The sequence below is a fragment of the Pterocles gutturalis genome, unplaced genomic scaffold (genome assembly GCF_000699245.1).
Source record: "Pterocles gutturalis isolate BGI_N339 unplaced genomic scaffold, ASM69924v1 scaffold17381, whole genome shotgun sequence".
Taxonomy (NCBI): Eukaryota; Metazoa; Chordata; class Aves; order Pterocliformes; family Pteroclidae; genus Pterocles; species Pterocles gutturalis.
Genome location: NW_010103509.1, coordinates 3937 through 16780, shown reverse-complemented (window position 1 = coordinate 16780; position 12844 = coordinate 3937). Strand labels below are relative to the sequence as shown.

The window sequence follows — 12844 nt, the reverse complement described above, 5'->3', positions numbered from 1 at the left end:
CTGTTGTTTCTTTTAGCTGTCATGGTCTTGAGAAAATTCAATTAGGTGACTAGAGAGTCATCCATAAACAAAAAAAGACAGCCACTTCAAAAGTCTTGCTAGAGAAGCTGAGGTGGCTATCCAATCTGAATTGGAATCAAAGCTTGACTTGGTTTCATCAATGATGTTAGATTAGGAAAAAAGAACTCTCCGTGCTAAAAACTTGTGAATGATCTAGTGCAGATTATAGGTGTAAAATGAGAGTCCTAACCTCTAGTGTATCTTTAATAAAAAATAATGCCTTTGTACATAGGCTATTTGAGGCAAAACACAAGAATTGTACCAACTGAAGGATATCAGACATTGTGAATTTTAAAAAGGAAGAATTATTTTGAAATAACTTTCTCTCAGTGAATTTAATCTTAAATTTTACTTCCCGTTTTATGAACTCCATAAACCTCTTAACTTTCTTGTAGAGTAGTTATATCCCATCTGGGATAGGCTAGGACTGCTGTGGGAGTTTGCATGTATTATCCCCGCACAATGCAGAGGAGAGAAAACGAATGTTTTAAAAAGCAAAATACTTTTTCTCCTACTGCCTCTAGACATTCCAAACTATGCAAGTTATAATTAAATGCTGTAGCCTACATTTTTACTTGTGGACCTTCAAGCTGCCAGTCCTTGCAAAATGGAGGCTTTGCCACTGAGCTGGTGCAGTGGAAAGGGACCTCTTCTAGATCTGAGTAATAGAGTAAATAACAATAGTTTCATGCATTTTAGAATTAGATATTTTTGGATTATGCTACTACCAGTGCAGTTTTATTAACACCCTTCAGTAAATAAAGAAAATCGTATAAATGAAGACTTCTAGGTACTTGACCAGGAGGCAGTACAGTGGGAGTAACTAAATTATATAACACTTTGTGCATCTGAGCTCTAAAACCACATGTGGTCACCTTTCATCTTGTCTTTAAATTGCAAGCCCTCTATTGCTGTTCTCTCCCCTCACGCGTCCTTACTCTGTTTTTTATTCTAGGTGTTTTTGTTCAGATAGTAGTCCTAATGAAGTTGCCTGCTTTTATTATAATTAGTTTATTGCAATTTTATCAAATTGGAATGTGAATAGAAATATAATTAAAAATTTACACAATCATATCAGTAGAGTTCTGGGCAGCTCAGGATAGTCACAAGACCCAAAAGCAAAATCTGCCCATTACTTTGCTCTTAGTACAGCATTAGAATGAAGACTGAAACCCCAGTGTTCTTGCAGTCTATACTGTCCAGAAAATCTCCTTGTGGTCACAAAAGGAAATTTGACAGAAGATCCACAGGGTTTTAACTGATACGGGTTAAAAAGTAAATATTTTTAAGTAGGTGATCAATGGATGTTATTAATATACATTCACAACAGAGAAGAATGTAATGCAAATGACAATTATGTGTCAGACCCTACTTTTGATATTTTTATGCTAGCTATTTATTTGTTTATTTAAGAAAGCATTAAGTTTCTTGTTCCTGAGGGCTTTGTTTCCTTTTCCATCTTTTTAACTCATAAGGTACTTTTGTGACTCCTGACACCAAACTCTTGAAGACAGGTGCCGTACATTCTCTAGAATGTAGTAACACCAAAAGACAACAGATGTATAAGAGAATTGACCCTGCCTGGGTAAAACACAATTTCCGCTGGCTTTGAAGGGGGTATTTATCTTTGAAGAATAATAAATATTCATGAAAATAGGAATTCCAAAATGTAGAAGTGAAAACCTTGTCTTACTGATAATATTGTGACTTTTACTACCGATTCTGATGGGGTCAGGATTTCACCAAGTGTCTGTGGGGCCAGACACTGTACAGTACTTGACACATACAACTCCAACTGCAATGATTTCCAGCTGTTCTGGGTTTCAGCATGTCCAAGGAGAATAATACAAGGGCAGCATATGTTCCTCTCACTGTCCAGTCATAAAATTCAAACAGCCTGTGGAAGACTAAGTCATCTGCCATGTGCAAACTGCACTAAAGGAAATCTTCCACTTTCATCTTCAACAGAAAGTCCCTCATAGCTACTATTATTCTCTGATCTGTAAAGGTTTATAAATTATTAATGTTTTTTGTTGTTAATATTTTTAACAAGGAAATTCAGAGTTAGGAAGAAACTTAAAATGACTAAAACTGTTAAGCATGGAAATGCCTAGTCAGGAAGCTGTACCTTGCTCTGGGATCATGTTTGTATTTAAATATTCATATCTTCCTTGCACACTCTGTAGGGAATCCCAAGAAGAATATGAAGAACAGGCCATCAGTGGAAAACATCGTGGAGATGAGAGACAAGAATTTTGCCTGCAGTGAGCAGCTTGAGTAGATTCTAGTTAAAAGAATAAATACTGAGCAATACTGATTTTAAAGGGAGACCTGTTCTTCAATTTTTAAGTAGCTAGAAACTCTGTCAGTGAAACAAGCACAGAGTGCTGTCTTCTCTCTATATTTTGGGACCAGCTGAAGTTAAGCAGACCTGACATCTACTGTTGCCATTTGAGAGCATCACTACAAAGAGCTGCATTTTGCCATTGAACTGCCTGTTCTGAGGGAGATTCGTAAAGGTTTCCTTTCACCTCAAGTCATGTATAACAAAAACATACCAAATTTTTGATACACGTCACTAACTATAGACAGATTCTGTGGATAGGATGAAAGTTGCAAGCTCCCTCACCCTACACATAGAAGTGCAGCCACTCTCTTTAGAAAAAGCAAGATCAACATCCCCAAAATATGACACGAATTAAGTGGTCCCTGCATGTATGCTAAATAAACCCACTCAGTAAAATAATCCAGGCTTCAAAAGTCTGTTTCTTTGCATGCAGATACACATTTGTGATTGACATCTAGATAAATCGGCTGAACAAAAACTTCATCATAAAATTCTCTCCAATAGCCTAAGATACAAGTTTCTCTGTGCCAAAAGCACACATCTTTGTAGACAGCTCAGGTTCCACAGCTGTTACAGTGACATTTATATCTTATGTGAGCTACATGGAAGTTTGTAAATTCAACTGCTATCCATTTTTGGCTTTGAAATCTTAAGTAATACTGGGGGAAACAGCTATTTAATTTCTGTCTCTCTCAACTTTCTGACAGATATTAACAGGGCTGTCTGAAATACCGCCTCTGTCTATTTAAATAGATCCGCCCTTAGCTGCCCATAACCCACAGTTTCTACTCTACCTATGCCATTGCTCACTCTGGCAGTGTGGGGGGCTCTACCTACAAAGTCTGAACTCAGTCTGATGTTGGAGGTATCTGTAAAAACACTCATCTCCATTAAGTGTGCAACCTCAGGTACCTAAATTAGGAACATAATTTCTCTGGTCTTTACCACAGTTGAAAGGTAAAGAAAGGGGAAAGGAGGCCTCACTGGAGGGTGATGTGCCTCAATACTTCACCAATCTCATTTAGCTGTTTAAAATCTTCCCCAGGAAAAAGCTTTCTTGCTAATGACTGTTCAGAGAACCGCACCACTGAAAGCTGACCTAGCAATGTGTCCTTGCAGCAAAGGCAGCCAACAGCATCCTTGGCTCCATTAGGCAAAGTATTGCCAGCAAGTTGAGGGAAGTGATACTTTCCCTCCATCCAGCGCTGGTGAGACATATCTGGGTGCTAGGTCCAGTTCTGTGCTCACCAGTGTAGGAGCCTGTGGACATAATGGAGCAAGTCCAGCACTGGCCACAAAGATCATGAAGGGACTGGACCATCTCTCATATGAGGAGAGGTTGAGAGAGTTGGAACTGTCTGGCCTGGAGGGAGGAAGGCTCAGGGAGATCTTATCTACATGTACAAATATCTGACGTGAGTGAAAGAAGAAGAGGGAATGAGACTCATCTCAGAAGTGTCCATTGACAGGGGAGAGGCAACAGGTACAAATTAAAAACCAGAAAATTCCATCTGGATGGAACACCTTTTACTGTGATGATGGCCAAACACTGGAATGGGTTTCCCAGAAAGACTGTGAAGTCTCCACTCATGGAGATACTCCAAACACGACCGGACACAGTCCTGGACAACCTGCCCTACCTGATCCTGCTTGAGCAGGGTGTTGGACTAGCTGAATTCTGTAATTCAAGATGTCCCTTCCAACCTACATAAAAAAACAATAAACAATTCTGTGAAAGCTAGCTGCATAAAGAGGGTATGAGTATTTGCCTTTGTAAGACGTGACACTCCATTTTGAAGGTAAACCTAATTGCCCTTTTCACTGGTTTCCTATCTTCATATCAGACTGAGATACCATGGGATGGAGATAAAGGCAAGGTACTAGATCGTAACAAACAGCTATTGATTTGTATGTGATCCTGGCAGAGAGCCCCCACCTTCTCTGGCTGAAGTGCCTTTTAAACATTTCAGCCTCAGCAGAGAAGAAAGCCAAAAAGCTCATGTTTTCCTGCTCAGAGGGCTGTTTTTCCCTGGTGTGCCAGAAGAAGAAGCAAGAGCTGTTACAACCCGGCTAAGAACAAGCCGGCAAGAAGAAGGATGCTGAGCTCCTTTGCAAGCCCATGGGTACGTCTGAAGGACACTAAAGAATGATGATCTAGAGCAGAGATGGTTAATAACATAATTATTTTTATTAATTTTGTCTAGATTTGCATATTTCCTCACATTAGATAAAATGCTGTTGTGCTTATAAGCCACAGAAGAATAATTTCTTTTATGTCTGGCATGGTTCTAGCAAATGCACTGAAGCCCTGCAGCATCCACACACTGGAACTGAGGAATGTGGAAGTGCTTAGGTTACTTCAGGAAGGAGGGAGCTGACCATTACCCATGAGCTGCTGTAAGCTGAGCTGCCAGGCCTTACTTCTCTGAGGATATAACAAATAAACAGCTTCAGACAGAAAAGGTTCCCAACGGGTATTAGCACAGACATGATGGTGCAGCTTACTTAGGTCAAGGGAAGAACAATAGCACAAGGGTCTTGCAAAATGAGACCAAAGCTGGGAGTCCACTTAGCAACCAAGCAGGTGAAGGTTACCCAACCTTTATCAGCTGTCTTTAGAGTAAGCTGACAGTTTTCATGACATCTCAGATAAGAACACAAGTAGCAGCAGCAAATTAAGCAAAATAGTTTGAGGTGAATGGAAAAACTGGTAAATTCTTAAGATCAGCATCTAGGAACACAATGGGATCTATTGAGTAATTATAAATAATTCATCACAATGTCAAAAACTTTGAGGATCACAGCATTCTTTATTTTCCTGAGAAGTATGAATGCAGGTTTCTGTTTTTCCTTTGTCAGAGCAGGCAGTGACAGTACTGTATTTTTCTGCATTCACTGAAGGAAGTGACAGAATTGTCAGTTGCGCTTTACGTAACAGAAGGTTACTTCTCTCACCAATAACATGCATCATATTTATGTTTTTTAAAAAGTAAAGCATAGAAGACAAACAACAACTTTTCTGCAGAAGTACACCTGTAGTTTTGCACTTTGGAAATAGGACTAGAGAAGGGAATAGCAGAGAATTGCCAAAGATACCTACTTCTGACTGGGGACTGAGCCTTGCCAGAGATTTATATCCCACTCATTTTCATGCAGAGGATGTCATTTGCATATGAGTTATATCCTTGTCACACAGGAGCAAGGGAGTCAGCATCTAGCTAAATTTCCCCCCCTTGCACAATATGTTTTGTTGGCCTTTGGCACCTTATCAGCAGACAAAAAAGAGGTGGCGTGATAAGGAAAAGATCTCATTCTTCCTGCACACTGCTAAAGCTGTGCAACAAAAGCAAGTAGCCTCAGATTGCACGCTCTGAATTCTCACTTCACCACTGGTCTCTTCCCTTTTCAACAGAGTATCCATAGGAGCCTCCAGAGAGAAAAACCTCCCTCCACAATCCTGAAGGAATCACTCTTAAATATAACCTACACCTTGCAGTGAAAAGGTAGTCTTACTATTCATTGCAGTCACTTTCATACAAAAATTTTCCATGTTTTTCCTTCCCCTGCTCCCACTTGAAAACAACATAGCTCTTCTATTAAAAAAAAAGTAACGGTATGTTTGTAAATCCTACACTTCATAACCCAGGAATGTCTGTTTCAAAACTGGGACAAAGCTATCCGAGGTACAGGACTCAGAAGAAAAAAAAGGCACCAACAATCAATGATTGCCATGATTTATGTCCAGTTGTTTGGTTTTTGGACTGGGGCCTGATCAACACAGCAGGTCTGATGATGCCATCCTTATCCACATGGGTAATGCTGTTACGAACAGTTCCGCTTGCTACTTGGTGAATAAAGGATTGCCAGACCAGTGCTTAAGCAAATGCAAATATGGCACAGATTTCCTGGGGATTGATGACTGGCTGGGAGTTGATGATAGCCTGATGCACAGGCAGTCATTAATCTTTATCCTCAGGAAATTATCTCTACCAAGGTCATTATTTTTATAATATAATAAAAGCAAACAAAAAACTAATGTTGCACAGATATTTATATTTTTAATTAACAATGAGGTTTCAACAGTAATGTAAAGATCATGTCCCATTAACAAATAACCTACACATTTCCCTGTTAGAGTGGCTGGACTCTTATCTTCTTAGAAGCCTTATGCCTAGATCAAGATTTTGAAGAGGAGAAGCCTTCCTTGTGGTAGATGGTTAAATCCACAGTATAGCTGCATACCTGCCTGAATACAAAGTGCCAAATGTCTAGCAATTCTCACTGATCTCAGATGTTACTCATCTGTCAGAGGTGGGCTGAACACTTTGCAAGCCCACTGATTCCAAAGAATTTACAAGTTGGCTTTCACAAGGTAGGTACAAGCCACGGCAAAACCACTTTTGTGTGGAAAAGGAAGGACAGGTTCACACTAGCATAACTGAATATCAGAATTTCTCTGTTTATCTACATTTTGTGGAAAGTAAAAACTTCTTAAGGTCATTTCTCTCTCATATTTTCCTGCTTAGAATCAAGTGCCTTTGTAAGAGGCTCTCAATTAAAGTAGAGGTTGGTTTCAACTTCACAAACGAATTATTCAGGAGTAAATACGATGAGCTGGTTTTCTATAGATACATTACATGTTAATGTAACAATAACATTGTGTAGGTCAAGCTGACCTTTAGTCACAGTAATAGTAACAGTCATACAGTCTGTTTATACATTCTATACTGCTTATGCTATCAAGAGGACTTAGACAAGACTTCTTTTCCATCAGCCTTGCAAAGCCCACACAAGTCCAAACGATAGAGCAGTGTGCCTTTTCATGCCTCCATTTTCCTTGCAATTATTCAAGAGAATGTAACAGTGAACTTTATTATTGACATAAAGAAAAATAAAAGCTGTATCTTCCAGCACCAGTACAACAACTAGAAATTTTACTTCTGATGGCAACATTTGATCTGGAAGCTGTGAAGAGTCAGGCACAGAGCTCCCAAATTCCAGAGACTGAAAACCCAGTTCACTTGGCTGTGCCAGCTGCTATAGGGATGCCGGCATCTGTTTGTGAAGTGCTTTGACGATGGACCCAGCAGGTGAGGAGAGCAAGAACTGAGGAAGCCATCCTACAGGAAGGGTGAAAGCAGGTGGGTGCAGATGAGTGAGATGGCAAAGGAATTAAACGGTAGCAAAGTGGCAAAACAGGAAATGAGAAAGGGAGTAGGACAGGAGGAGTACGCCCAAGTGCAAGGGGTGCCAGAGTACTTGTGTTTGTATCAGCTTTGGTTTACGACTTTCACACTTTTTTCCTTTGCGAATGGCACTTTGTAATGTTCTTACACACTGTTCTTTTACTGAAAATTCAACAAATACTGATAAGGCTGCAATGTTTTTGACCTATTGATCTAAGTCATCATCTGGCAGAAATACTGAAGGGATCTAAGCTGACTAAAAATGGGCCAGGAAAATGCTCAGAACCTCTTTCTGCTATTCCTTTGAGTCTGACCCACACTCGTATCAATTGATTTGGAAGAAATCCTCTGATCTCACAGGCTATGCACCAGGTACATTGTCTTTCATTTCATGAGTCCAACAAAGCTAATTTCCTTTGCTTAGAAGAAACTCAAAACTAACACAAATCACTTGTTCATGTCTTCATTATGTCTGGGGTTTTTTTGTTTGTTTTTGGTTTTGTTTTTGTTTTGTGGTAGGAAAGGGTGTGTGAAGTGAAAAAAGTCATGCAGGCCAAAGAATGCAGCAGGTAATCCTTTACATTTCTGTGGGTTTACAGAGCAATCATCTGCACTTCCCAAACACCTCTGATAAATACTACCCCTTCTTTTAATTCTTAACAATGAAATGCTATAAGCTTAAAAAATTACTTAGCTAGGATGCTAAAGGTCTGTTAAAGTAAACATCACGCACCAGTTGATTGTACAATGTTCATTATACACACGAAGATTAAAACACAAGAACATGGTGAGAGTTTGGTAGGTAAAAGTCATACAGAGCTGAATAGATAATAAATATTGTATACAGCAGGTACCCATACCTGTTATCACATATATTTTTGAATGTAAGATTCAAGTACAATGTCATCCAAGTTTGTTAACTAGTATTACCCACTTTGCTGAGCCACAGTATTTACATCAAACTAAAATACCTTTTCTTTTATGGAGGTTTGCAGACTTATCTGAGTACAGAATAATGAATACGGACACTTAAAAACTCAAAAATCTCAGTAACAATATGAGTGTTCAGTGGAGAAATCCAATACTCCCTGTGTCTGTGTTCCAATCTGCCTGCAAAAGATGTTGAATACCAATAAATGAGGTAGTGCCTCAGAAAAGGTTAGTGACCACAATGTGTGACAGAAAAGTAGGTGGATGATTTTTTTCCACATTTCTCCTACACATCTGGGTGTACTTGTAAAAAACTAAAATCAGAGTTCCACATGCAAAAATTTTTATTGAATTGAATTGAACTTCTACTTTTGTGCTCTCATTGATTACAATTTGAATGTTGTGAAGTCAGTGGAAATTTGAGATATTAACTCCTTTGATATCAACACTAACTTAGATGTCTGCACATACATAGGCTGTTTTCTGGTGTCTTCTTGGCCATTTCTTCATGAAAACTGTGCATTAAAATACAATATTTACTGCAAATGTATGTAGATTTTTTTCCCTTTGTAAATTTTAACACAGTGTGTCAGTTTTAATGAAATGTACACGTTTTTTACTGCCTTGCACTTATTTAAAGGATACAAGACCTTTATATTCCATTTTTTGAAGAATATTAATTGCAGGACAAATACAAGTTTGGAGAGGAAAAAACTCAAACAAACAATAAAGTACTATGAGCAAAGAAACCCTGAAGAAAATTTTACTGGAGTAATTTAAATATGATTTATCCATTGCAAGCATTTCCATCAATCAACATTGATTTCAAGTGTTTTACTGACATAATGCAGAACAGCATTGAGTTACCTGATAAACTTAATTATAATACCTATTTCTTAAAAGTTCTGGGCTTCTGTGTCTCCCAAGATGGATTTCATATTTCAAACACCTTTTTTCCTGTGCTGTTGTAAAGGGGGAAGCTACTGGATCACACTACATGGTGCAAGCTTGCTACAGGGGAAAAGCAGTGAGAAATGGTCTGAATACTGAACAAGCTATGTCTGGGAAACAAGTGAAATAAGCTTGAGCAATGGAAAAACACCAGAGAACTTACTTTATTTCTGAATCTTTGTTAAGTCCAAATTGAACTCCAGTCAACATTTATAGCTTTCATGTCATCTTTAATCTGTCATAAGGGTTCTGTACCTGCTAATGGGCTCTTCCCAACCTGTTTCTACTCTCTCTTACTTTTAAAAATTATTTGATGAAATCTACTTACTGCTTCAGATGTTTGTTATTTTTGTTTGTGTTAGTACTATTTGAGACACCACAGATGCATCCACAGCCTTAAAGCTTTGCTTTAAGGGAAAAGAGGAATGCGAAGGATTGTAATGAAAAATTATAATTTTTCATTAAAAAGTGAAAAACTGAGATCAGAAGTCTTTTCTTCTAGCAGAGTGAAAAGCTTGGCTACCAGGTGGGTAAAGATGATACTTACCAGGTGCAGCAGCTAGAAAGCTTGCTCCTCTGCTGTAGTGATGCAAATAAAGGAAGTCAAATGTAAAACTGCAATAAATTTCTTATTTCCTTTTTCAGAATTGAATGGAAATAGATTGGGCACAGCCTGTTGATTACTCCACTCAACAGGCAACAGACTTTGGCAGTATATAGTGCAGCATTAACTGAAGAGAGAAGTGATGTGAATCATGATCAGAGTAGAAATAATGATGTGGAGATTGCAAGGGCTAAAATTGCCCTTGTGTTGCCAAAATGAGTATCAGCTTCAGTGTTTGAAGAGGGAAATGGGAAAAGTAGATTTGCCATGTCCAAGAGATAGAGAACAATGTAAAATGCTGAATGCAATGTTGCAATGAGAAACAGAACTTAAATGCAAGGAAGCACTACATATATTTTATGATCAGTAAGGTTTGGAAGTTCTCACTGTCAGTAATATTTTAGGTCTCTTTAGTCCCTCATACTTCCTTCACAAGTGCAATTTCTCAAGACATTTATTACTACAGCAAGAAAAGTCCTACAGACTACATTCATCAAATGAACACCTGGCCTTGAATTTTTTTGGAAGTCTACCAGAAGCTGAGATTCAAATCACACCACAATTGCAAAAGCAATTATCATCATCCTGCTGGCTTCTCAGACCAAAGCAATCATGATCTTCTTGCTAACTTCTCAAAGAAAAACAAAATTACACCACACTTGGATAAAGCAAGCATGTAACACAGAGGGATGTTTGTTGCATTTTTTCCTAATGTCAGCGTTAATCAACCTAAAGTCAAACCAGCGGAGTCTCATTCTTTTCTTTATTCCATATGACAAACTACTCCCCATGTTGTCTTTCTTCTTCTGATGTACTACAATCAAAACAAGGAAAGAAAACAAAAAACCCCTCTACTCTACAAGTACAAAGAGAGATAATTTTTGTAACTTTTAAATTACTGCTGAAGCCAGAGGCAAAGCAGAACAGTAGTTACCATATGCATCAGCTAGGAGATCAGTTTCAGTTAGCACCGCAAAGAACACATTTCCTAGGCTGCAAGTCTTGGTGGGAGTTTACCATGCCATAAGGGCACGAAACTCTCTCAGAAAATTCAGACACATTCAGAAAAAAATGGTGAAAGCAATAGAAATGCAAAAACTAGTTTCATGGGAAGAAGGGAAAAGGGAAGCATTTGTTTGCTTTTGCAACAGAAAACCAAAAAAATTAATAGGAATACCTTCAGCAAGTGGGTCAAGTGTGTGAATCATGAGCTGGAAGATGCTGTTCCTCATTAGACTGTTGTGGAGAGATGCAGAGCTTCCTCCCCGCTGGAGACGTGGCTTGGTCTAGGTGGAAAAATAACAGAAAGAATTTAGGGATTTTTGTTTGTGTGGAAATAGGTCTGAAAGACTACAAATTAATCTCACATCTCACCACACAGTGAAACATCTTCAACCACCAGCTATAGGCGATTATATATTAAACTATACGCTGTATTAAACATTGCCGTATGTACAGATAATTTCTCTGGAAGGGTGGATCATCAGATTAATTATTAGTGTCTCAGGGCTCAGGACAAGAGCAGGGGAAAAGAATCCTTCTCTGTGAAAACTCTTAAAATGTTAAGAGAATACAAAACTCATACTTGCATCAGGAAGAATTCATAATTCGTTTCTTTGTAGAACCTTGTGGTTGAATTCCTGAAGTAAGTTACAATTTTTATTGCCTCAATACATTGCAAATATGCAGATTATCAAAATTATGGAAAAAAAGGGCAGAGAGTACCCTTTTTTTTTAATGGCATAATTCTAAAGCTCAGTCAGAGTGAAACATACTCCTTGCTTTGGTTCAATCCATTAAGTACTGATTGAAAAAACAGACTGTGAGTGTGGCAAGGCAGTGCAGACACCTACAGCAATGGAGCTAACATACAAGCATCTTCCATGTGCTTTTAAAGATATCTAAAACATATTCTGACATCCTTTTCCCCATGCCATTGTCTAGTACAATAATCGATGCATTTAATATATCCCAAAGGGTAAGACTGCTTTGTGGATGGCTTTCTTCTTGTTTCAATAGAAAGGATAATTAGAGCCATCAGACTGCTGACTAATAAGACCCTGAAATCCAATTAAAGGGGAAAAACAACCCTGAAGAAAATAGTATTTTGCAATAATACAAGGTACATGGATTAATCTTTGGTGTCATACAAATACTAATGAAAACTGACAGAAACTGAACAAGAAAATTAATTCACTGCTTTATCACTGGAAATAAATACTTTAAATTCTGTAGCAGCATAGAAAGGGGAAAGAAATCCCAGTAATTCAGGAAAATACTGATGTATGCCAAACCAAAGTAAGGCTTGTCTCACCACCCTCCTGAGAAATAAATGCTCAGACACATACTAATTGCTGCCTACCGTCAGTGTTTGGTCATCCTTGTCGCCAGCATTAGGTGACTGCATGAATGGGAAAAAGAACAAAAAGAAGTGTCAGATGGAGCACACATAGAATGGAAAGGCAGCAAAATACCACAGATGTCTGATCCTATGAATACTGTTGTGATAGGTTTTTGAACCACCCAAATTAAAGCATACTAGTGATAAGTAAATCAGAGTAAATTCACACTGCAATGTTGCAGGAGTCTTTTATTCCTGTCAGTCTTTTGGACAGGAACTGCTGTCATTTCAGGGACAGGCACACAGCACCTGTGCTGCAGATCATGATGTTCAAATCACACTAATTACACAGGGAGGCAAAACCCCTGTACATCAACCAGTTTGAGAGAGTGAGGATTGAAAAAATCAAAGCAGTAAGAAACTCA

General features: G+C 38.4%; 1 protein-coding gene across 1 annotated transcript in view; it reads right to left on the bottom strand.

The window, feature by feature from the left end:
- Positions 1-12479, bottom strand: part of SLC24A2 (solute carrier family 24 (sodium/potassium/calcium exchanger), member 2) — a gene marked incomplete at its 5' end in the record, with an annotated part of 49363 nt that extends 36884 nt beyond the window's left edge. The window contains 2 exons of the mRNA XM_010086742.1: positions 11256-11364; positions 12441-12479. Coding sequence (XP_010085044.1) covers positions 11256-11364; positions 12441-12479 — 148 coding nt within the window. The remainder of the gene's footprint in view (positions 1-11255; positions 11365-12440) is intronic.
- Between the last annotated feature and the right edge of the window lie 365 nt (positions 12480-12844).